The sequence below is a fragment of the Schistocerca serialis genome, chromosome 9, assembly GCF_023864345.2.
Source record: "Schistocerca serialis cubense isolate TAMUIC-IGC-003099 chromosome 9, iqSchSeri2.2, whole genome shotgun sequence".
Taxonomy (NCBI): domain Eukaryota; kingdom Metazoa; phylum Arthropoda; class Insecta; order Orthoptera; family Acrididae; genus Schistocerca; species Schistocerca serialis.
Genome location: NC_064646.1, coordinates 269,209,811 through 269,235,985, shown reverse-complemented (window position 1 = coordinate 269,235,985; position 26,175 = coordinate 269,209,811). Strand labels below are relative to the sequence as shown.

Genomic DNA, 26,175 nt, shown 5'->3' with positions numbered 1-26,175 from the left:
CGTGGGGAGAGCCCCTGCTCGGGGTGGGTGGCATCAGGGTGGATGACATGCAATGAAGCATAGTACATCATCTCTTGCTGGTGGTCAAACACCACCAGTCTCTAAGCGTTCACGGGCTTAATTCAATGCACAGAAGTACGACCCCAAATTGTTCCCCTCCCTGGCCACATCATGGGAGGAACATCAGGCTAAGGATGGCGGCGGCTCTTATTCGCCCCGGTACCTTGTATGTTCGAGAGCCGATGGGGAATCTTTCATGATGATGAAGCCTCGGTTTTTTGTTGAGCATTTAGAGGACAAAATGAGATTTCGGTCAGTCTTGATCAAAACAGCCTCCTCTGTCCAGTCACGGGCGTTACTCACTTGTGACAAGCTGGGGGATGTTTCTGTAACCATCACGCCCCATAAGAGCTTAAATATGGTCCAGGGTATCATATTTCACAGCGGCCTTCGTATTCAGTCCGACAATGAGCTGCACGCCAATTTAGAATGGCGAGGTGTACATTTCGTTTGGGGTGTCCACTGGGCTACAAGGGATAATCAGGTTGGCACCGGTGCCTTCGTCTAGGCCTTTGAGGGGTGATACATTACCCAAGGAGGTCAAGGTGATGGTCTACTGCTGTGATGTAAAACCCTATATCCCTCCCCCAAAGTGGTGCTTTAAATTTTGGAAGTTCGGCCGTATGTCTTCCCACTGTCTTCGAGCATCACATGTCGAGATTGCGGATGCCCATCGCATCTCAATACTCCATGTGCCCCGCCTCCCATCTGTGTCAACTGTGGAGAGCACCATTCGCCTTGCTCACTAGACTGCAAGACTCTCCAGAAAGAAAGGAAAATCATGGAGTACAGGACCCTGGACCGACTGACCTACACTGAGGCTAAGAGGAAATTTGAACGCCTACACCCTGTACACAGGACATCATCTTACGCCATCGCTACAACAGTTCTAGCCCCATCAGCTCCGCCAACCCCAGTCACTTCTCAGAGCCAGATGACTACACCTGCCCCCTTGATGGTGGGGAGGGGGGGGGGGCAATTCCCTCCCTGCTCCTCCTGCATCACCTACATCAGGAGCAACACTCCCCTAACCATTGAGGATGTCTGTCCCCACTTCTAAGCTGGAGAAGCGTACAACTTCTTCGCCTGCTCTCACTACAAAGGGGTCCCTTGTGTCACTCCCTTCCCAGGTTTCTGATAATGGGAAAGATAACACCTGCCAGTGGCAGAAGAGCCCAAAAGCAGCTGGTCGCAGGGCTTCACGCTCATCCTAAGTCCCGTAGACTGAAACATTGAAGTCCTCCCAGCCAGGGAAAACCAAGGAACAGTGGATAAATCCAAAAAGAATGTCCCCCAAGACCAAGGGAATTGTGGTGGCACCCACACCACCACCACTAACTCCAAGCTCTGCGTCTGTGGATGGGGTGGAGATTCTGGTGTCCGCTTTGGACCTAAATCTCACCAGACCCTCAGACAAAATGGATATAGACTCTTCAGGCAGAAAGTCGGTGGCAGCAGTTGACCTGAGGCTTAAACTGCCTCACTGAATGTTCCATGCCTTCCCAGTCTCACGATGATGTCATCCTCCAGTGGAACTGCGGCGGTTTTTTCCACCACCTGCCTGATCTACGGCAACTGTTAACCTTACACCTGCTTTCTGCATTGCCCTCCAGGAAACTTGGTTCCTGGTAATGCAGACCCCTGCCCTCCGCAGCTATAAGGGATAGTACAGGAACTGTAGCGACTGTAATCGAGTATAGGTGAAGTTTGTGTTTATGTCCTAAACTTAGTCTGCAGTGAACCTGTGCCCCTTCAAACCCCTCTTGAAGCTGTGGCTGTCAGAATGACGACGACACAAGAAATAACTGACTGCAATGTATATCTTCCTCCAGATGGTGTAGTATCCCTAAATGTATTAACTGCACTGATTGATCAACTCCCTAAACCTTTCCTACTTTTGGGAGATTTAAACGCTCATAACCCTTTGTGGGGTGGCACTGTGCTTACTGGCTGAGGCAGTGATGTCGAACCTCTGCCCCTTAAATATTGGGGCCGCCACACATTTCAGTGTGGCTCGAGGTAGTTACTTGGCCATTGATTTATCAGTTTGCAACCCAAGACTTCTCCCATCTATCCACTGGAGAGCACATGACAACCTGTGTGGTAGTGTCCACTTCCCCATCTTCCTATCACTGCCCCGACGTCAAGCCCATGAATGGCAGCCCAGATGGGCTTTAAACAAGGTGGACTGGGGAACTTTCACCTTTGCTGTCACCGTTGAATCTCCCCCTCACGGGAACATCGATGTGATGGTTGAGCAGGTGGCAACAACAATCGTTTCTGTGGCAGAAAACACAATCCCTCGCTCTTTAGGGTGACCACGGCAAAAGACAGTCCCTCGGTGGTCACCGGAAGTTACTGAAGCAATTAAGGAGTGTCAGCCAGCTCTACAGCGTCATAAGCAGCACCCTTCCCTGGAGCTCCTCATAGCCATTAAACAGCTCCATGCTCACGTTCGCCAACTTATCAAACTATGGAAGTGGGAGTATTGGGAGAGACATGTCTCGACCATTGGGTGCCATATGTCAACTTCTGGGCAAAGATCAAACGTGTTTTCGGGTACCAGACCACAACAGGTGTTCCCAGTGTTAACATTAGTGGTGTGTTATCTACCAACCCAAACGCAATTGCTGAGCAATTTGCTTGAGCCTCTGCATCAGAGAATTAGCCTTTCGCGCTCTTAAACGGCAGCTAGAAGGGAACGTCCTCTCATTCACTACATGCCACAGTGAATCCTATAATGCACCATTTACAGAGTGGGAGCTCCTCAGTGCCCTTGCACATAGGCCCGACACAGCTCCTGGACCAGATCGGACCCACAGTCAGATGATTAAACATGTCTCATCTGACTATAAGCGACATCTCGTCATCTTTAACTAGATCTGGTGTGATGACATCTTTCCATCACAATGGCGAGAGAGCACCATCATTCCAGTGCTCAAACCCGGTAAAAACCAACTTGAAGTGGATAGCTATCGGCCCATCAGCCTCACCAACGTTCTTTGTAAGCTGTTGGAACGTATTGTGTGTGGGCAGTTGGGTTGGGTCCTGGAGTCACGTGACCTACTGGCTCCATGTCAGGGCGGATTCTGTGAAGGTCACTCTACCACTGGTAATCTTGTGTCCCTAGAGTCTACCCGCCGAACAGTCTTTTCTAGATGCCAACACCTGGTTGTCGTCTTTTTTGATTAATGAAAAGCGTATGACATGACATCATATCTTTGCCACATTATACGAGTGGGGTCTCAGAGGCCCACTCCCGATTTTTATCCAAAATTTCCTGTCGCTTTATACTTTCCGTGACCATGTTGGTGCCTCCCATAGTTCCCCCCCATATCCAGGGGAATGGGGTCTCGCAGGGCTCTGTGTGAGTGTCTCTCTATTTTTAGTGGCCATTAATGGCCTAGCAGCAGCTGTAGGGCCATCCATCTCACCTTTTCTGTATGCAGACGACTTAGGGTGAAGTCATGGGCTCTGGCCCACGGTTTCCAGTTTTCCACCGCAAAATTGTGTGTTATGCACTTTTGTCGGCATAGTGCCATTCATCCAGAACCAGAACTTTACTTTAATGACGATCCACTCACTAGTGGAGACATACCAATTCTTAGGACTGGTTTTCGACGTCCTACTGACTTGGCTTCTTCTCCTTCGTCAGCTTAAGCGGAAGTGCTGGCAGCACCTCAATACCCTCCGCTGTCTGAGCAACACCAACTGGGGTGCAGATCGCTCTACACTGCTGCAGCTCTACAGAGCCCTTGTTTAATCCTGACTTGACTATGGGAGTCTGGTTTATGGTTCAGTGGCGCCCCCAGCGTTGTGTTTACTCGACCCAGTACACCGCTGTGGCATTCATCTAGTGATAGGAGCTTTTAGGACGAGTTCGGTGACCAGTGTCCTTGTGGACGCTGGAGTGCCTCCATTGCAGATTAGACGTCCAAAACTGCTGGCCAGTTACGTAGCACACATTCGTAGTTCTCCTGCGCATCTTAATCACCGTCTCCTTTCCCCACCCACGACAGTTCATCTCTCGCATTGGCGGCCCAGGTCAGGGCTTCCAATTGCAGTTCGTGTCCGATCCTTTCTTTTCGAACTGGAGTCCTTGCCTTTACCACCTACACTTGAGGTCCATTCACAAACACCTCCATGGTGTACACCTAGGCCGCAGCTTCACCTGGACCTTTCACATGGCCTTAAGGACTTAGTTAACTCCTCGGCTCTCCACTGCCACTTCCTTTCAATTCTTCCAAGTACCAAGGCCACGAAGTGGTTTACACCGATGACTCGATGGCTGATGCTCACGTTGGCTTCGCATATGTCCATGGAGGCCATATTGAACAGCATTCCTTGCCAGATGGCTGCAGTGTATTCACTGCAGTGCTGGTGGCCATATTTCGTGCACTTCAGTATATCCGTTCATGCCCTGAGGAATCGTTTCTTCTATATACTGACTCCTTGAGCAGCCTACACGCTATCGACTGGTGCTACCCTCGCCATCCTTTGGTGGCATCCATCCAGGAGTCCATCTATGTCCTGGACCAGTCCCGTTGTTCAGTGGTGTTTGTGTGAACCCCAGGACACGTCGGCATCCCAGGCAGTGAACTTGATGACAGGTTGGCCAAACAGGCTACGCGGAAACCGCTTCTGGAGATGGGATCTCTGATCCTGACCTGCGTTCTGACATATGCCGTAGGGTTTTTCGGATTTGGAAGATGGAATGGCATAACAGTACACACAACAAACTGTGTGTCATTAAGGAGACTACGAATGTGTGGAAGTCTTCATGTGGGACTCTCGCAGGGAATCAGTTTTCCTCTGCTGGCTCCACATTGGCCATGCTTGGATGACCCACGGTTACCTCTTGCGCCGTGAAGACCCGCCTCAGTGTCAGTAAGGCGCCCAGTTGACAGTGGCCCATTTTCTGGTGCACTGTCCCACTTTGACTGCCCTGTGATGAAATCTTGGGTTACCGGACTCATTGCCGCTCATTTTATGTGACAACACCTCATTGGCTGATTTAGTTCTACATTTTATTCATTGGGGGGGGGGGGGGGGATCTTTTGATCTAAGTTTTAGCGCATGTCCTTCGTCCCTCCGTGTCCTCTACCCTAGTGCTTTTAGGGTGGAGGTTTTAATGTGTTGCAGGTGGCTGGCTTCTCCTTTTTATTCTCATGGTCAGCCAGCCACTGTAATCTGCTTTCTTGTTGTACTCTCATCCATTTCTAGCATCTCTCTGTTGTTTTCTTGTCCTCCTTTGTTCCTTTTAGTGTTCATTGCCCATCCTTCGTTCTTGTGGTTTTTCCCTTCTTTCCGTTTTGCGTTATATGTCTCATCTGTTTTATTCTCACACTTGTGGCATTATTTTATGAGGAGCAAGGGACCAATGACCTCATAGTTTGGTCCATTCCCCCCTCTTTTAAACCAACCAACCAACCAATCTACCCCTGCATTACCCCTATTTGATTTTGTATTTCTAACCCTGTATTCACCTGACCAAAAGTCTTGTTCCTCCTGCCACCAAACTTCACTAATTCCCACTATATCTAACTTTAACTTATCCATTTCCCTTTTTAAATTTTCTGTCCTACCTGCCTGATTAAGAGATCTTATATTCCACACTCCGATCCGTAGAACACCAGTTTTGTTTCTCCTGATAACGACACTCTCCTGAGTAGTCCCTGCCCGGAGATCCAAATTGGGGACTGTTTTACCATCGAAATATTTTACCCAAGAGGACACCATCATCATTTAACCATACAGTATAGCTGCATGCCCTCGGGGAAAAATTACAGCTGTAGTTTCCCCTTGCTTTCAGCCGTTCGCAGTACCAGTACAGCAAGGCCATTTTGGTTAATGTCGCAAGGCCAGATCAGTCAATCATCCAGACTGTTGTTCCTGCAACTACTGAAAAGGCTGCTGCCCCCCTTCAGGAACCACATGTTTTTCTCGCCTCTCAACAGATACCCATCTGTTGAGGTTGCACCTATGGTACCGTTATCTGTACCGCTGGGGCACTCAAGCCTTCCCGGCAACGCAAGGTCCGTGGTTCATGGGTGGGTGGGGGGGAGTGTTCTTGGGCCTTATTTTTGATAAAAAGCTGACTTGGCTGCCCTGTATTTGCCACCTAAAGACTACTTAGGACAGGAAGGGCTCTAGAAGTGTAGTGAAGCCAGCTTCTCTAGAAGAGTAAACCTAATACAAATCCTAGTCCTCCAGGTTGGAGGTTGGGCATGGTGCTCGTGACCTTGGCAAAGGAATGGATAAAGAATCTGACAGCACCATCATGGAATGTGAGGACAATACTTCAGCCTGGAAAAATGAAAGAAATAGCCAATTAAATTTTAAAATTTAAATACTATGTTGTAGAGCTACAGGAAATCAGATGGCAAGAAAATGGGCAGATAGATAAAACTGAGTACTCATTGGTATATAGTGGACAAGAAGACGTAACAGGCCAACTTGGAACAGGGTTTAGGGATGTTAAGAAAAGCCTGTTAGAATTTGAATCCATAAATGAAAGGATGTGCAGACTCAGACCAAGAGGGAAATTTAGGAATGTATCAGTAGTGAATGCACATGTGCCAACAGAAGGAAAAGCGGATACAATTAAAGAACAGTTCTATGAAGACTTGGAAAAAGTATGCTGTGCAGTACTTGAATAAGACTTGATGCTAGTAATAGGAGCTTTTAATGCAAAAATAGGGAGGAATAAACATCCATATGGAGTTCCTGGAAAATATTCACTACATGAAGAAAACAGCAAGAATGGAGGCTTACTGTGCCAATTTGCAGCAAGGAATAATGTGATTATTAAAAATACCTGCTTCCCAAACAAGAAAATCCATTTGGGTACTTGAAAGCCTGCAGTCAATGGAGTAGTCAATCAGATTGACCATATTTTAGTGATTCCACACCACTCTATGTCAGTTATGGATGTACGGAGTTAAAGAGGACCAAACTGTGACTCAGACCAGTTTGTGATAAAATCAGTCTTGAGAGACAAACTGTCAGCAAATAGCAACAGAACAGGGAAAAACATGAAATGAAATGGAATACTGTCAAACTGAAAATCCCCGATGAAGTAAAAACAAAACAAAACGAAGTAACACTAAACAGAAAGTTGAACAATGAAGAGACTGCAGTAGGAGTAGATGAAAGGTGGAGCAGGATTGAAAAAGCCATTTAAGATGCTGCAGAAGAAATAATAGGCATAAGAAGGAGCAGAAGAACCCAAGAATGTTGGATGAAGATTGCAGATCAGCAACAGAGGAAAATAAAAGGGCAAGAACAAAAGTACTACAGAGAAAAACCAGAAATAACTGTGAAACAATATAGAGAATTAAGGAGAAGAGCTAACAGACTGTGCAAGAGAAAGAAGAGATAGTGGACTAAGAAGAAATTTCAAGAACTAGAAGAGTTAAAGCAACAAGTAAACAAGAAAGTTATGTCATGCTGGAGATTCCAGCCAAAAATAATGGTATGCTCCAGCAAAGATAGGAAAATGATAAGGGAGGAAGAACAGATAGTGGGAAGATAGGCAGAGTATTTCAAAGATACACGAAGGACCAGCCTTAAGATGATGAGACAGCTGCACAGGAGGAAAGTGTGGAGCTGGAAATTGACAGTGATGCCTATGAGGCAAAAAAGTGAACACTACAAGAGGTCTCCCAGGCTGTGCACAAGGCAAAAAACAATTGAGCCCCTGGGGAAGACAGCATAATCCCTTGAGTTAATAAAAACTGGTGGTGAGGCTGTAATAAAGGAACTGCATGCATTAATATCAGATAAATGAGAAACGGAAGCTGTGCCAGATAATTGGGAAACTGGAATAATAATCCCCGTTTATAAGCAAGATGTCAGAACAGCATGTGAAAGCTATAGAGGTATAACACTCCTAAGCACAGCTTATAAGATTTTCACAAGTATATCAAATGAAAGGATACAGAAGTGCGCAGAAGACGTACTAGGGGAATATCACTGTGGCCTTCAACCAGACAGAGGAACAACTGATCATATGTTTGTGATAAGACAAATGATGGAAAATTTCTATGAATATGATATAGATCTGTATTTTCTATTCATCGACTTCAAACAGGCCTTTGGCAGCATAAACCGGCAAGAACTATACAGAGCACTGGATGAAGTTGGTATAGGTGCTAAACTAATAAGACTAATCAGAATGACAATGACAAAGACAAGAGCAAAACTAAAGGTCCTTAGCAGAACAAGTGAAAACTTTGACTTTAATAAAGGTGTGAAGCAAGGTGTTAGTCTCTCCACTGTCCTATTCAATATAGCCCTGCATAGTGTGGTTAATAAAATCAACGAAAGAGGCACCATATTTATGAAAACTAGCCAGATATGTGGATTTGCTGATGGCATTGCTCTAATAGGAAGAAATATCGGTACACTCCAAGAAGCATACTGGGAAATCGAAATAGAATCCTTAAAAATTGACCTCATAGTAAATGAAAACAAAATATATGGTGATGTCACAATCTGAGGCCAGAGGAACATTGTTGTTGTTGTGGTCTTCAGTCCTGAGACTGGTTTGATGCAGCTCTCCATGCTACTCTATCCTGCGCAAGCTTCTTCATCTCCCAGTACCTACTGCAACCTACATCCTTCTGAATCTGCTTAGTGTATTGATCTCTTGGTCTCCCTCTACGATTTTTACCCTTCACGCTGCCCTCCAATGCTAAATTTGTGAGCCCTTGATGCCTCAAAACATGTCCTACCAACCGATCCTTTCTTCTAGTCAAGTTGTGCCACAAACTTCTCTTCTCCCCAATCCTATTCAGTACCTCCTCATTAGTTACGTGATCTACCCACCTTATCTTCAGCATTCTTCTGTAGCACCACATTTCGAAAGCTTCTATTCTCTTCTTGTCCAAACTGGTTATCGTCCATGTTTCACTTCCATACATGGCTACACTCCATACAAAGACTTTCAGAAACGACTTCCTGACACTTAAATCTATACTCGATGTTAACAAATTTCTCTTCTTCAGAAACGATTTCCTTGCCATTGCCAGTCTACATTTTATATCCTCTCTACTTCGACCATCATCAGTTATTTTACTCCCTAAATAGCAAAACTCCTTTACTACTTTAAGTGTCTCATTTCCTAATCTAATCCCCTCAGCATCACCCGATTTAATTTGACTACATTCCATTATCCTCGTTTTGCTTTTGTTGATGTTCATCTTATATCCTCCTTTCAAGACACTGTCCATTCCGTTCAACTGCTCTTCCAAGTCCTTTGCTGTCTCTGACAGAATTACAATGTCGTCGGCGAACCTCAAAGTTTTTACTTCTTCTCCGTGAATTTTAATACCTACTCCGAATTTTTCTTTTGTTTCCTTTACTGCTTGCTCAATATACAGATTGAATAACATCGGGGAGAGGCTACAACCCTGTCTCACTTCTTTCCCAACCACTGCTTCCCTTTCCTGCCCCTCGACTCTTATAACTGCCATCTGGTTTCTGTGCAAATTGTAAATAGCCTTTCGCTCCCTGTATTTTACCCCTGCCACCTTCAGAATTTGAAAGAGAGTATTCCAGTTAACGTTGTCAAAAGCTTTCTCTAAGTCTACAAATGCTAGAAACGTAGGTTTGCCTTTTCTTAATCTTTCTTCTAAGATAAGTCGTAAGGTTAGTATTGCCTCACGTGTTCCAACATTTCTACGGAATCCAAACTGATCTTCCCCGAGGTCCACTTCTACCAGTTTTTCCATTCGTCTGTAAAGAATTCGCATTAGTATTTTGCAGCTGTGGCTTATTAAACTGATAGTTTGGTAATTTTCACATCTGTCAACACCTGCTTTCTTTGGGATTGGAATTATTATATTCTTCTTGAAGTCTGTGGGTATTTCGCCTGTCTCATACATCTTGCTCACCTGATGGTCGAGTTTTGTCATGACTGGCTCTCCCAAGGCCATCAGTAGTTCTAATGGAATGTTGTCTACTCCTGGGGCCTTGTTTCGACTCAGGTCTTTCAGTGCTCTGTCAAACTCTTCACGCAGTATCTTATCTCCCATTTCATCTTCATCTACATCCTCTTCCATTTCCATAATATTGTCCTCAAGTACATCGCCCTTGTATAAACCCTCTATATACTCCTTCCACCTTTCTGCCTTCCCTTCTTCGCTTAGAACTGGGTTGCCATCTGAGCTCTTGATATTCATACAAGTGGTTCTCTTCTCTCCAAAGGTCTCTTTAATTTTCCTGTAGGCAGTATCTGTCTTACCCCTAGTGAGACAAGCCTCTACATCCTTACATTTGTCCTCTAGCCATCCCTGCTTAGCCATTTTGCAATTCCTGTCGATCTCATTTTTGAGACGTTTGTATTCCTTTTTGCCTGCTTCATTTACTTCATTTTTATATTTTCTCCTTTCATCAATTAAATTCAATATTTCTTCTGTTACCCAAGGATTTCTATTAGCCCTCGTCTTTTTACTTACTTGATCCTCTGCTGCCTTCACTACTTCATCCCTCAGAGCTACCCATTCTTCTTCTACTGTATTTCTTTCCCCCATTCCTGTCAATTGTCCCCTTATGCTCTCCCTGAAACTCTCTACAACCTCTGGTTCTTTCAGTTTATCTAGGTCCCATCTCCTTAAATTCCCACCTTTTTGCAGTTTCTTCAGTTTCAATCTGCAGTTCATAACCAATAGATTGTGGTCAGAATCCACATCTGCCCCTGGAAATGTCTTACAATTTAAAACCTGGTTCCTAAATCTCTGTCTTACCATTATATAATCTATCTGATACCTTTTAGTATCTCCAGGATTCTTCCAGGTATACAACCTTCTTTCATGATTCTTGAACCAAGTGTGAGGAACATCTAAAGACCTAAACATCAGTGGGAAATGCTTCAAAGAAGTGTCCTTTTTAACTACTTGGGAGCATTAATAACAAATGACAGTATTGGAAAGGCTATAAGGGAAAGAATTGAAGCAGGAAACAGAGCTTACTTTACAAATATACAACTTTTCAGAAATAGTTTTGTTAAAATAAAAACAAAACTGCTAATATATAACTCCCTAATCTGCCCAGCTGTCACATACAGGTCAGAGGTATGGATGTTGATAGAATATGACAAAAATGCACTAAGGACCTTTGAGCGGAAAATACTACACAAAATATATGGTCCAATAAGGGAGGAAGAAGGCTGGAGAATATGCTACAATGCTGAATTACAAGTGTTAATACAAGGCAGGGACATAGTAAAATTTGTGAAATCACAGTGAATATGATGGTTAGGATATGTGGAGAGAATGGCAGAGGATAGAATTCCAAAGAAAATGAGGAAAGGTTTGATTCGTTGTTCTGCTAAGCGAAAAGGGAGACATAGAAGAAGATGGATTGATGATGTAATAGTGGATCTCACCAGTATCGGAGGTTGGGGGGGGGGGGGGGGGGTGGAAAAGAGCAACAAACAATCAAGAAATGTGGAGGAAGATCATTGAAGAAACCAAGGCTCAACAAGGGCTGTAGCACTATTGGAGGAGGAGGAGGAGGAGAAGACTACATGCATGCGGAATCTTAATGCTCTCTGCTTCCTGGCCCACACATCTTGGCAGTGCAGACCATGCTACTTTTCTCCACCTTTACCGTGCTCTGGTCTCGTCTAGACTAGATCATGATAATCAGGTTTATGGCTCAGCAGCTCCTTCCACTCTGAAAATACTTGACCCTGTTCACCATTGTGGGGTGTATCTGGGTATTGGTGCCTTATCACACTAGTCCCTTTGACAGTCTCCTCACAGTAGCGGGGATTCCCTCTCTACAATTACGATGGAGCAAACTTCTGGTTTCTTACGCAATCACCAATCACCATTCACTGATTCCCTTACCATCCCATGTACCTTTGCAAACGAGGGATGTCTCCCTCCTGATAACTGCCCCCAGTTGGATTGCCCGTTCGAATGTATCTTGCTTTCTTCTGTCAGGATCTCTGTCTCCACACACTGGATTTCCCCCCACCCCCCTCCCCCTGTGGATGGGGCATAGACCATGGATTAGCACCGACCTATTCCAGAGTCCTAAGGTCTCTTTGGCCCTATAGTTTTCCAGCGTCTTGTGCGTCCCATCCTTGGAGAGTTCCAGGGTGCCACCATCATCTACACTGATGATTCTAAGATGATAGGTAAGGTGGGATATGCTTTCGCATCTGCTACTGGCTTAGAACACCATATATTGCAGGGATCATGTAACGTTTTCACAGCAGAGCTGCTAGCCATCAACAGGACCCTCCAGTTTGTTTCTCAGGCCTCCCTACATAGTGTTTTAATATGTACCGATTCAATGAACAGCTTACAGGCTATCAACCGATGCTACTCTCATCATCCTTTGGTCTCTGCTTCCATGACCTTCTCTCTCCCCTTGCCCGTGCCACCTGTTCAGTCGTCTTTCTGTGGATCCCAAGTCATGTGGGCATTCCAGAGAATGAACTGGCTGACCGTTTGGCTAGAGAAGCAGATACTTACCCCTCATTAACTTTCATGATTCCAGCTGCAGATATGTGGCTCTACTTCAAATCTCTCTTTGTGCAAAAATGGAATGATGTCTGGTGCACTACTGCTCTCAGTAATAAACTCCGCGCAATCAAGGAGTCTACTGCGGTTTGCCGATTTTTCTTCCACTCATCTCGTCGTATGCTGTCTACGCATTGGTCATACCAGGCTCACTCATTGTTCCCTCTTGCATAACGAACCATCCCACAGTGTACTTGTGGAGCCAGACTGATGGTATCCCATATGTTGTTGGAATGTCCCAATCTTTTGGCCCTTTATAGTCTTCCAGATCCCTTAAATTTAATATTAGCGGACAATTCATTGGTGGTTGAACTGGTCCCCAGTTTCCTCCTTGAAAGTGGTTTTTATTTTCAGGTATAAAGGTTTGCTTTACTCCAGGAGCAGGGGCAAGGTGGTTGTGGTCGGGACCTCTCTTCACATTTTCTCGGTCTGTGACCCGTGACCACCCCCTCTTGCAAAGACCCCCCTTTTATCCCTCTGTTTTCCCAGTTTTAAGATTTGGGCTACTCTTTTATACCTTCTACTGTGTGTGTGTTTTAACTTCCTCATTTTATAGTTTCACTCCTCTGACTGGACCCATCCACTTTTAGTGGACCTTCTCTCTTCCATGTGTAATGTTGAAATCACGAGACTGATGATCTCGCTGTTTAGTCCCATTACCCAATCAATTAATTAGTCAGTCAATCAATCAGCCTCAAATGTAGTTTTCGCCAACTTCAAAAGACTATTACAGGATGTAACTATCAGAAGAACTAACCCCAGGACATTTTGAAAAGTTGGAAATCTCAAAATTTCGTAACAGACCATGGACAGGACTATCATGATCCAAAGTGATTCTCATAAAATGGGAACTCCAGTACTGTATAACCTGTGCTGTGGTGGTAAGATCCAGGAAACCTATCACACTGTATTCCTGTCCTTACTGCCATATCCACTGCAGCCTCAAGAACTTCCATGGTAGCACCTGCTAATGAAATTGATGTTGCTGTCTTCTTCTCTATCACTTTGCCTCTTTCCTGGTGTTTGCTGTAAGATCTGTAAGTCAACTTGTCTGTTCTGTGCCCATAACGTGCACTGATATTTTTTGACACAAAAAATTGAAGCTATTGGGATAATGGTTAAAATCATCCTAAAGCAAAGTCTTCATGTTTTAGTATGTTTTGTGTGTGGCATATGTGATCTCATGTGTGAGTTTATAGTGACTGAATTTCATTGATTAAAGTTCATGTCTGGAATTTTTCTAATGCCACCATCTGAAATAAGTCACACTATTGCTTCAGAGCAAAGTCAATGGTTTTGACAAAAATTTTTGACTGTTTCTTTTTTATGTTTCAGTGGAGTGACACAAAAGAACATAACTCGATGTTTGCGAACATTTGAGAAGACGGAAAGAAGTAGGACATTATTTTCATTTAAAACTGCGAGGAATAAAATGTCAGATTCAGCAGGTGAGATCAAAGCTCTGAAGTAATGCGATTACAGTGATATATTTGAAAATGTAGATTATACATTGCCAAAAGGACATGATATTTTTATTGTATAAAATATTTTATGTGAAACTATAGTCCATGTTGTAACTGATTTTAAATAAGTTTATATGTCAGTACTTCTGACAGATGATTCTTCAGTTTTTTGAAATGTCATAATTTATTAAAATATGATTTTTTAATGGTACAGCTGAGATGGACATATTTATTTGTTTAATTTATATAAGATAGTGTGGAAGAAATGATTTAATACTACAAATGCAAATGTATAGACAGGAAGTGAAAGTTGAAATGAAGGCTCTGTTTGTTTAGTCCAAAATTAGAGAGAGACTCAACTGTGGGATTATTTGCCTTACATTGTTGAAGCAGCAATTGGTTACAATTTCTGAAATTGATCTCATCCTAAATAAAGTAGTTTAGCCTTTGTTAATACACCAGAAAATATCTAATCATTGTTTATTTCCAATAATTTTATTCCTATCCGATACATGAAGGCAAAATGACAATATTATGAAAATGATAGACTGGGCTGTATACTAAGCTTTTGGCCAAAAGGCCTGCTTTTGAAGTAGGGAACAAATTTACATTCACATAAGCACAACTTATCCACATGTGACCACTGTGTCAAGAATGTTGACCACAACTGCAACTTAGAGGAGAAGCAATCCGCAGGGGGAGGGGGGGGGGAGGGGGGGATGGTTTGGGATATCTTTTTACAGAAACAGATCTCCCATGTCTTATCTCTGCAGTCACTTACCACCTCCCACATACTTACCATCATGCCACAAAGGAGCACTACCCTCCTGATTCAGTACCTGTAGGGACTGCAGCAAATGAATCACATTGTCCAACAGCGTTTTGACTACATCTTGCCAGGCCCAGAAATGAGTAGTATCCAGCCCTCTGTCTTTCCAACCCATCCCAAAATGGTGTTCGACAGCCCACTGAACGTATGTGATATCCTTGTCCATCCCCACTCCACTTTTACTCCCAACCCCTTGCCTTGTGGTCATATCCCTGCAATAGACCTAGATGCAAAACCTGTCCTATACATCCTCCCCACTTAATTCAGTCCAGTGACAGGCATCTCCAATCCCATCAAAGGCAGGACAATGTGTGAAAGCCGTCATGTGATCTACAAACTAAGCTGCACACACTGTGCTGCTTTCTACATGGGCATGACAACTAACAAGCTGTTTGTCCACTTGGATGCCAGTAATAGCTTTTAACACAAAAATAGGGAGGAATGAACATCCATATGGAGTTCCTGGAAAATATTCACTACATGAAGAAAACAACAAGAATGAAGGCTTACTGTGGCAATTTGAAGCAAGGAATAATGTCATTATTAAAAATACCTGCTTCCCAAACAAAAGGATCCATTTGGGTACTTGAAAGCCAACAGTCAATGGAGTAGTAAATCAGACTGACCATATTGGAATGATTCCACACCAACTCCACATCAGTTATGGATGTACGGTGTTACAGAGGACCAAACTGTGACTCAGACCAGTTTGTGAAAAAACCAGTCTTGAGAGAGAAACTGTCAGCAAATGGCAACAGAACCGGGAAAAACATGAAATGAAATGGAATACTGTCAATCCCCAATGGAAAAAAATAATAATAATAATAATAATACGAAGTAACAATAAACAGAAAGTTGAACAATGAAGAGGCTGCAGTAGAGTAGACGAAATATGGAGCAGGATTGAAAAAGCCATTTAAGATGCTGCAGAAGAAATAATGGGCATAAGAAGGAGCAGAAGAACCCAAGAATGGTTTGATGAAGATTGCAGATCAGCAACAGCAGAAAAGAAAAGGGCAAGAACAAAAGTACTACAGAGAGGAACTAGAAATAATTGTGAAACAATATAGAGAATTAACGAGAAGAGCTAACAGACTGTGCAAGAGAAAGAAGAGAGAGTGAATTAAGAAGAAATTTCAAGAACTAGAAGAGTTAAAGCAACAAGTGAAATAAGAAAGTTCTATAGTGCTGGAGATTCCAGCCAAAAATAATGGCATGTTCCAGCAAAGATAGGAAAATGATAAGGGAGGAAGAACAGATAGTGGGAAGATAGGCAGAGTATTTCAAAGATACACGAAGGACCAGCCTTAAGATGATGAGACAGCTGCACAGGAGGAAAGTGTGGAGCTGGAAATTGACAATGATGCCTGTGAGGCAAAAAAGTGAATACTACAAGGGGTCTCCCAGGCTGTGCACAAGGCAAAAAACATTGAGTCCCTGGGGAAGACAGCATAATCCCTGAGTTAATAAAAACTGGTGGTGAGGCTGTAATAAAGGAACTGCATGCATTAATATCAGATAAATGGGAAACAGAAGCTATGGCAGATAATTGGGAAACTGGAATAATAATCCCCGTTTATAAGAAATAGGTCAGAACAGCATGTGAAAGCTATAGAGGTATAACACTCCTAAACACAGATCTTAAGATCTTCACAAGTATATCAAATGAAAGGATACAGAAGTGCGCAGAAGACATACTAGGGGAATACCAGTGCTGTGGCCAGGAAATAGCTAGGCCACCCAGGAGCTGGACATGATGCCCAACACAACGTGCTTCACTTCAGTGACTGCTTCCTATCAACACCGGCTTTTCTGCATTCAGAAGGTAGGAACACTCCCTGCAGTGCATCCTACACAGGGTTGCCGCAGGTTCTGGAAACCAGGGACTATCAGGGAATTTTAAATGTATCAGGGAAATGTGGGAAAAAAACTGGAAAAATTTCGTTTTTCTCAGTAGATGAAATGGTTTGTTTATTGAGATGTCATGCATCGTCACTGGCTGGGCGCAGCTGAGTACATGCACTGGTTCCCTACTCCCTCATCTTACTGATTCTCCCCTTCCTACCATTCCCCTTGGCTTGCAGTCAGTGCTGCCAGCACTTCTTGCTGCTAGTCTAGCAGCTGCCAATGAGAGGCAGAGAGGCATGAGGAGTGGTTTGTTCCGATTCTCAGAGACTGTTGACGTAGCAGCCGAAGACAGCAGTCATTTGTACATGAGTTACGTTTGAGTGATTATGTGAAAGTGAGTGTGCTCTTATTTTCTGACAAAGGCTGTGGCTGAAACTGTAGTTGTGAGAGTGTAATTGTTTTTCCTACGTGCCTGTCTGCAGCTCAGCGATCATCTTCATCGTGAGTTGTTACATATATTCACTAGTATTGATTCTCAGAGTATTTACGCAAGTTATCTGTTGCATGGATTGATCACCGCGGTCTCATTTCATCAACATGGTGTCTATGACTTGTGAATAGCCGGCCACACGAGTGGAGTTCCATGACGGGCCATAACCACAGGCCATTTCTGCCGGTATCTCTAACGAATTGGACCTGCCGATCTGAATCCCCAACCCAGCCGAGAATCGAACCCGGGGTGACTGCATGGCAGCTAAGCAAGCAAACACACTATACCGTTAAAATAATAGACATAACACAGTGGGTAATAACTGACAATAACAAACATAGCAGAACCAAGATTTTATTAGCGGTCACCTATAGCGTTGGTTTACACAACTCTTTCCTTCCTTTACACTTCCTTCAAGAGGCCTACTTTTTCTGAAGTTAGCTCTGAAATCAGTAAAGGCATATTAAATCTGTTTTGTAACTCCAAGGAAATGCGTAATTTTGTCACCAAAAGTCTTTTGTTTTATTGAAATAAAAGAAACTCAGTGGTCTTAATGAAACACATGTACCATTTGGCTTTCTTTCTCCATCTAAAAACAGTTCATTACAAAAGATGTTGATGTTAGTACTTAAGATTTTTGCTCACACGTTTAGAAATACGGAAGTCCCTACCTTTTTCTCTTTTTTTTTTCTTTTTTTTTCCCCCCGACACATGCCTGTACTCATGCTTGAGGTCTCAAAATTTGTTAGGGAAAAATGCTAAAACTTGTCTGTGAATCAGGGAAATATCAGGGAATTTCACTTGGGGAAATTTGCACCAACCCTGCTAGTACATTCACATAAACTCTTTGGCGTTGACCTATGCTAGTCCCTATCCTTAACCTTCCTACCCTGTTCTCTGCCCCCACTCCAGAAATACACAGTGTTCTATCCGACCAACACACCAACTAGTTTTTCTCCCCTTTTCTACTTCTCTCCTTTTACACACACACACACACACACACACACACACACACACACACACACACAAAACCTCCCACAAAAACAAAAAAAACCACACACACTTGAATCTCCCGATCATAGGTAGCAATCCTACCCTGTTCTGACCATGTCCCTGCATGATGCCCCCACCCTGCTATTCCTCCTCCTCCCCACCACAATTTCCGCCTTACTGTCACCACATTATTGCTCTCCCATCAGGTGCAGTTGCAGTCCACAGTCTGGCCACAATGCCTAGGGACAGTGGTCATGTGTGTGTGAGCTGTGCTTGTGTGAATGTGTGTGTGCGCGTTTTGTACTTCAGGAGGCCTTTTGGCCAAAAACTTAATGTTTGATTGTACTTGTCTGCAACTCAACATATTCTCTATATGATGAGTAGCAATGTATCCTTTCCAAACAATTGAAAATCTGGGATGGAATAGTGAGAATGTTAACAAAAATATAATTGCTGCTCACCATATAAAGGAGATGTTGAGTCACAGACAGGCACGTCAGACACTCTGCTATACATTTTAGCTTTTTTGCTATTAAGTCTTCTGCCAAAGTAGAAAATACACATTTACCCACTCACATTCGTATGACCTCCATCTCTGGCTGCTATATTTGATATTGCTTAACAGCCTTTCTTCCATCCTACAAACCAGTGCTGCTTTCCTTTGTTGCTATTCTCTAATACATTACGTCACCCAGTGCCCATCCTTTTCCTTCTCTACTTTCCTGTGATTTACCTGTTGCCTTCCAATCATCATATGCTCTATCAACAGTCTTGTCTGCTCAGCACATGCAGCTATATGACTGCATGGATTGTTGGTGCAGCCTCTCATATCTCTCATTATTCCTGCCAATATAATTAACCCTGGCCCTTGAAACTGAGTACACTTCCTCCATCACTTTTGTGTGTTTTCCTGTGTTATTTTCTGCATCTTCCTGTGCCACATGAATTTGTTGAACTTCAATTTGCTAACTACCCCTTTCTCTCTTCCATTATTCCAGCATACGTATACTGGCCCCAGTTAATTCATTTACATCTGCTGTCTCCTCACTTAACACTTATCCATCCACCAATCTGCATCCCACTGCTATCATCTTTTTTATTTCTCTCTTTGATCTATCTGTGTTATCACATCAGTTTTAAATCATTTTCATCTTTCACTGTTGGCCCAATTCCCTCTGGTTTCAATGTTTTCCCCCTACTTCATTCATTTCCCATATTATTTTGTAATGTTTTTCATTGTCTTTTTATGAGTTTTTATTACATATTTTTACTTATTTTACATGTTACTATGCATTTTTCTCCTACACTAACGACCCTTTCTCCTTCCATTTGCACCAATACAGGAAAGTTTCTTTATCCCTAGCCAGAACCATGCCCCACTTACTGTTCCTGCATTTTTTTTCCCCAGCTTATGGAATCCACACAAATGGCCTAACCATTCCTGCCACCCCTCCTTACACAGACGTTTATATGGTCAAATTCTGCCAGTGCATAGCCCTTGCCAATATAATCCTACAAAACCATGTGAATCAGGTCCACACTTCCTTACAAGACGTCTTCTCCATTTGTAAAATTCCCCTGCTGTGCAATCTCAAATTCCTGCATCCCATCTCTTACATTGCAACTCTTGCCCTCCAGGAACTAGAGCAGTGTGCACAATTCCACCTCAAAAAACTCTCCAACCTGTTCACCACAGGCCTCCTGCCTTGTACTACCACTATCCAACATCTCTAAGAGTGCCTCCAAACCTCCTCCACATCCCCTCATAGCCAACAAACCCTGTCTTGTAGGCCTACTACATTTAACACATTATGAGAAACACTCTCCCACCACTATAAAGAACCCAGACTCAAAACACAGTCATTAACTTTTCATCCAGAAGTCTTAAACAGTGGAAACACTTGTCCGTCACCAACCTTACCAACTGGACTTCACCTAAAACCATTTTTGAACCCTGCCTGACTCAGACCACTCCTCCATCCAACTGTGATTCATCCCCACTGCTTCCAAAACAGGCCTTGTTTACACACCAGAATTTCTTAATGTCAAACCTTTCCTCGCCATCATTCCCCAAATCCCTTGACATGGTAACTAACCTTGCATCTGCAGAAGGAACCACAATCATCCACCTAAAAACTGATCCCAACCTTATAATACTACCTGCTAACAAGGCTCAACCACTGTGGGTTTGAACTGCAGGGACTTCCTGGTGGAGTGACTCCACCAGCTGTCAGTTTCATCCACTTCCAGAAATCCAACATGATCTCCAGGCCCTTCTCAAATCCTGAGACCCATCCCAGAACCTCTCCCATAAATCTCTCTTCTCACACCTGCCACTTCCCACACTCCTGCCTTCTACGTCCTTCCGAATGTCCATAAAACCAGCCATTGAGGACACCCCATTTTCGCTTATTACTGCCCCCCCCCCTCCCCTGTGAGGCACACACTGGTGCTGTGGACCAACATCTTCAGACTATTACTTGTACGTACCATCCTGTGTAAAAGACACCAACCATTTCCTCCACCGACTCTCCACAGTTCCTGTTCCTTTACAACACGACACCCAGCTTGTGACTATTGATTCCATTTCTCTCTACACAACATAACCAGTGTCTATTGCCTTGCTGCTATTGTGCTATTGAACACCACCCTTCCCAATGCCTGAATGACTCCAGACCTACAACCTCCGTACTGGTCACCATGACCAACTACACACTCACCCAGAAGTACTTCACCTTTAGAGGCATCACCTACAAAAATTCCACAGTAGAGCAGCAGACAGCCACGTGGCAACATACTGTGCCATCCAGTTCATATACTATCTAGAGGAATCCTTCTTAACAACCCAGAATCCCAAACACCTCACCTGGTTCGCATTCATTGATGTCACCTTCGTGGTCTGGATCAATGGTGAGCAAGCCGTATCCATATTCCTCCAGAACCTCAACACCTTCTCTCCCCATCACTTCACCTCATTCTCAACCCAATATGCCAGCTTCCTCAATGTTGACCTCCAAATCCAGTACAGCCAGATCAGTACCTCCATCCATATTGAACCTACCAACCACTAGCAGTATCTCCACTTCAACAGTTGCCACTAATTCCATACCAAGAATTCCCTAATACAGCGTAACCATCTGTGGTTGTTGCATCTTTAGTAATGAGCAATTCCTCTCCAAATACACCTCAGGACTCACTGAGGCATTGACAAACCAAAATTACTGTCCCAGCCACATAGAGAAACAGATCTCCCATGTCATCTCTCCCCAGTCACCTTCCACGTTTCATATACCCACTGTCTGGCCACAAAGGAGCAGTTCCTTCATGCCTTAGTAGCTCACCGAGCGAGGTGCCGCAGTGGTTAGCACACTGGACTCGCATTCGGGAGGACGACGGTTCAATCCCGTCTCCGACCATCCTGATTTAGGTTTTCCGTGATTTCCCTAAATCGCTTCAGGCAAATACCGGGATGGTTCCTTTGAAAGGGCACGGCCGATTTCCTTCCCCATCCTTCCCTCACCCGAGCTTGCGCTCCGTCTCTAATGACCTCGTTGTCGACGGGACGTTAAACACTAATATCCTCCTCCTCCTTCGTGACTTAGTACCATCCAGGACTGGAGCTACTGAATCACATGTCACATTCTCCATGAGTGTTTCAGTTACCTCTGGTCTGAAATGAGAAATATCCAACCCACTGACCTTCATGCCGTTCCCACAGTGGTATTCTGCCACCACTAAACCTACATAGTATCACTATCCATCCTTACTTTATCCTTCTCCTAGTCCCTTGCCTCATGGCTCATGTACTTGCGATAGACCTAGATGCGAAACATGTTCCGTACTTCCTCTCCACCTAATCCAGCCTGGTCACTGGCATCTCTTGTCCCATCAAAGGCAGGACTATGTGTGAAAGCAGTCACATGATCTAGAAACTAAGCTGCAAGCACTGTGCTGCTTTCTTCATGGACGTGACAATGAACAAGCTGTTTGTCCACATGAATGGCCACCAACAAACTGTGGCCAATAGACAGCTGAACCACTCAGTAGCTGAACATGCTATCTGACACAACATGCTTCAGTTCAGTGACTGCTTCCTTCCAACACCAGCTTTTCTGAATTGTGCAGGTGGGAACTATCCCTGAAATGTATCCTGTAACCTCCGGTGGCCCCTGTCCTTCATCTATCTATCCCTTTCCCTGCTTCCACTTCAACACTACACAGCGTTCTATCCCACCAACGTGCCCACTAGTCTCTTTTCCCCATCTATATTTCCATCCTTTTCTGCTTCCCTTCCCACCCCTACCCGCAGCCCTCCCAGTTGACAATGGTTTGAAATTTTTGCAATGTTTCCACAACTGTCCAGACTCTCATACACAAGACACTCACAGAAACTCTGGAATACTGATAAATGTGGGCAAGATGGATCCAAAAACAGCTGAGAGAGCAGCACAAGAAAAGTTTGATTAATAGTACCCGGGAGTTTCTTGAGCAACTTGGATAGAAAGGTGAGGATTTTGTGAGCTCTGTTGTGGCTTGAGATGAAACGTGGGTGGCTCATTACACATTGAAGACAAAAAGGCACTCATCATAATGGCGTTACACCAATTCCCCACCTGCAGAAAACCCAAAACCACAATTACAGGAAAAAAAAAGCCTCATTGTGCTGGTACAGAAAAGGCGTGATTTTGGTCAAATTTCTGGGACTGTCTCAGGGAGACCAGCAATGCACAACAATATTTGAGACCCTAAAAAAACCTCCAAAGGAGCAATCCAAACAAAAGGAAGGCAAAGCTAACTAGAGGAGAGTGCTTGTTCTGTTGCATGACACCACCAGTCCTCCCGCAGTCTTAATCACTAAGGCACACAGTCATGGACTCATTTGGTAGGGTCGTTTTGAACTACACCCTCCCCCTGTGTTCCCTGATTTGGCACCTTCAGGGTATCATCTTTTCACCTCTCTGAAGCCAGGTGGAGAAAGAGATTCTGAATTGAGAGAAGGAGCTGGTAGGAGAGTTCTTAAAGCAGCACATAAAGAAGCTTGCGCCATTGTGCCACAGCATCCCACAAGCATTCAGCAGGATGCCCATGTGTGGAAAAATAGTTAACAAGAGGACCAACAGTATCCTGTGTTCTCCTCCTCCTCCTCCTCCTCCTCCTCCCCATCTTCTCCCCCCCTCTCTACCACCCTCTCTACCACTCTCTCTACCACCCTCCCTCCCCTCCATCCCCTCCCTCCCTCCCTCCCACACCCTCCCCCTCCCTCCCCCCTCCCCCTGCCTCCCTCCCCCTCCCCCCTCCCCCTTCTCACCCCCCTCGCTCTCAACCCCCTCGCTCTCACCCCCCCCCCCCCCCCATGCTCTTCACTTTGCCCTTCACCTGTCTAGCGTTTTTGGGTCTTCCAAAGTGAACATCATCTTCATGCTCTGTCCCCCAAACACTTATTGAATCATTGCAAGGGGCTCCATATCACTTTTCTCGAGATTTGCACAGAATTTGATACACACACACACACACACACACACACACACACACACACACACACACACTGTTCTGTTCGCAGATCCATTGTAGGATCACCACACAGCAAACACAAAGTATTACAGAAATCACTGTGGACATGCAACACGTCCTCCCAGCTGAATGCCACTCCGCACACTGACTCATCAGATATGCTGCTCTCGCCACCTAGCGGTGCAAAGATCTACTACTCCTACCTTCCAGATGGCAGCACCCATCCCGAAAGTTTTGGATTCCTCCTCATATGTGGACTCTGTCCACAATTTTTTGGTTATGAGCTTTAGATGAACACTGAAGAAATTGAAAGACGGTAGGAAATTAAGGAGATGGGACCTGGAGAAATTGAAATAACCGAAGATTTTTGAGAGTTCCAGAAGGAGCATTAGGCGTAGCTAAATCTGTGGATAACAAAGGAGATATTGAATTTAATTGATGAAAGGAGAAAATTTAAAAATGCAGCAGCTGAAGCACGTGAAAGGAAATACAAATGTTAAAAAAATGAAATTGATATGAAGTGCAAAATGGCTACGCAGGAATGGCTAGAGGACAAATGTAAGTATTTAGAAGTGTATTTCACTACCAGAAAGATATATACTGCCTACAGGAAACTTAAAGAGGCCTTTGGAGAAAAGAGAAGCAGCTGTATGAACATCAAGGGCTCAGATGGAAAACCAGTCCTAAGCAAAGAATGAAAAGCTGAAAGGTGGATGGAGTACATACAGGGTCTATACAAGGGGGATGAACTTGAGGGCAGTTTATAGAAAGGGAAGTGGATGTAGATGAAGAGGAGTTGGGAGACGTGATATTGCAAAAAGAATTTGACAGAACTGTGAAAGATCTAAAGCACAAACAAGGCCCTGAGGGATAGATGACATTCTATCAGAACTACTGGTAGCCTTGGGAGAGCCAGCCATGACAAAATTCTTCCACTTGGTGTGCAAGATGTATGAGGCAGGTGAAATACCCTCAGACTTCAAGAAAAACAGAGTCATGCCAATTCCAAAGAAAGCAGTTGCTGACAGATGTGAAAATTACTGATCTATCTGTTTATAAGTCATGGTTCCAAAATACTAACGCAAATTCTTTACAGAAGACTGGAAAAACTGGTGGAAGCCGATCTCAGGGAAGATCAGTTTCGATGCTGGAGAAATGTAGGAACATGCAAGGCAATACTGACCCCTACAACTTCTATGAGAAGATGGGTTAAGGAGAGATACTTACATTTGTAGACTTAGAGAAAGCCTTTGACAATGTTAAGTGGAATACTGTCTTTGAAATTCTGAAGATAGCATGGGTAAAACACAGGGAGCAAAAGACTATTCACAACCTCTACAGAAACCAGACGGCAGTTATAACAGTCTACATCTGCATCTACATTTACATCTACATTTATACTCCGCAAGCCACCCAACGGTGTGTTCTATTCCAGTCGCGTATGGTTCGCGGGAAGAACAACTGTCTGAAAGCCTCCGTACGCACTCAAATCTCTCTAATTTTACATTCGTGATCTCCTCGGGAGGTATAAGTAGGGGGAAGCAATATATTTGATACCTCATCCAGAAACGCACCCTCTCGAAACCTGGCGAGCAAGCTACACCGCGATGCAGAGCGCCTCTCTTGCAAAGTCTGCCACTTGAGTTTGCTAAACATCTCCGTAGCGCTATCACGGTTACCAAATAACCCTGTGATGAAACGCGCCGCTCTTCTTTGGATCTTCTCTATCTCCTCCGTCAACCCGACCTGGTACGGATCCCACACTGATGAGCAATACTCAAGTATAGGTTGAACGAGTGTTTTGTAAGCCACCTCCTTTGTTGATGGACTACATTTTCTAAGGACTCTCCCAATGAATCTCAACCTGGTACCCGCCTTACCAACAATTAATTTTATATGATCATTCCACTTCAAATCGTTCCGCACGCATACTCCCAGATATTTTACAGAAGTAACTGCTACCAGTGTTTGTTCCACTATCATATAATCATACAATAAAGGATCCTTCTTTCTATGTATTCGCAATACATTACATTTGTCTATGTTAAGGGTCAGTTGCCACTCCCTGCATCAAGTGCCTATCCGCTGCAGATCTTCCTGCATTTCGCTACAATTTTCTAATGCTGCAACTTCTCTGTGTACTACAGCATCATCCGCGAAAAGCCGCATGGAACTTCCAACACTATCTACTAGGTCATTTATATATATTGTGAAAAGCAATAAGTCATGGGTATGAAAGGGATGCAGTGGTTGAGAAGGAAGTGAGACAGGGTTTTAGCATATCCCTGATGTTACTCAATCTGTACGTTGAACAAGCAGTAAAAGAAACCGAAGAAAAAATTGGAGTAGAAATTAAAGTTCACAGAGAAGAAATAAAAACATTAAGGTTTGTCAGTGACATTTTAATTCTGTCAGAGACAGCAAAGGACTTGAAAGAGCAGTTGA

At 44.0% G+C, this 26,175-nt stretch overlaps 1 protein-coding gene across 1 annotated transcript in view; it reads left to right on the top strand.

Moving 5' to 3' along the window:
- LOC126419221 (phosphatidylserine decarboxylase proenzyme, mitochondrial) overlaps window positions 1-26,175 on the top strand; it is a 118,549-nt gene that overhangs the window by 4,128 nt on the left and 88,246 nt on the right. The window contains exon 2 of the mRNA XM_050086357.1: window positions 13,932-14,044. Coding sequence (XP_049942314.1) covers window positions 13,932-14,044 — 113 coding nt within the window. The remainder of the gene's footprint in view (window positions 1-13,931; window positions 14,045-26,175) is intronic.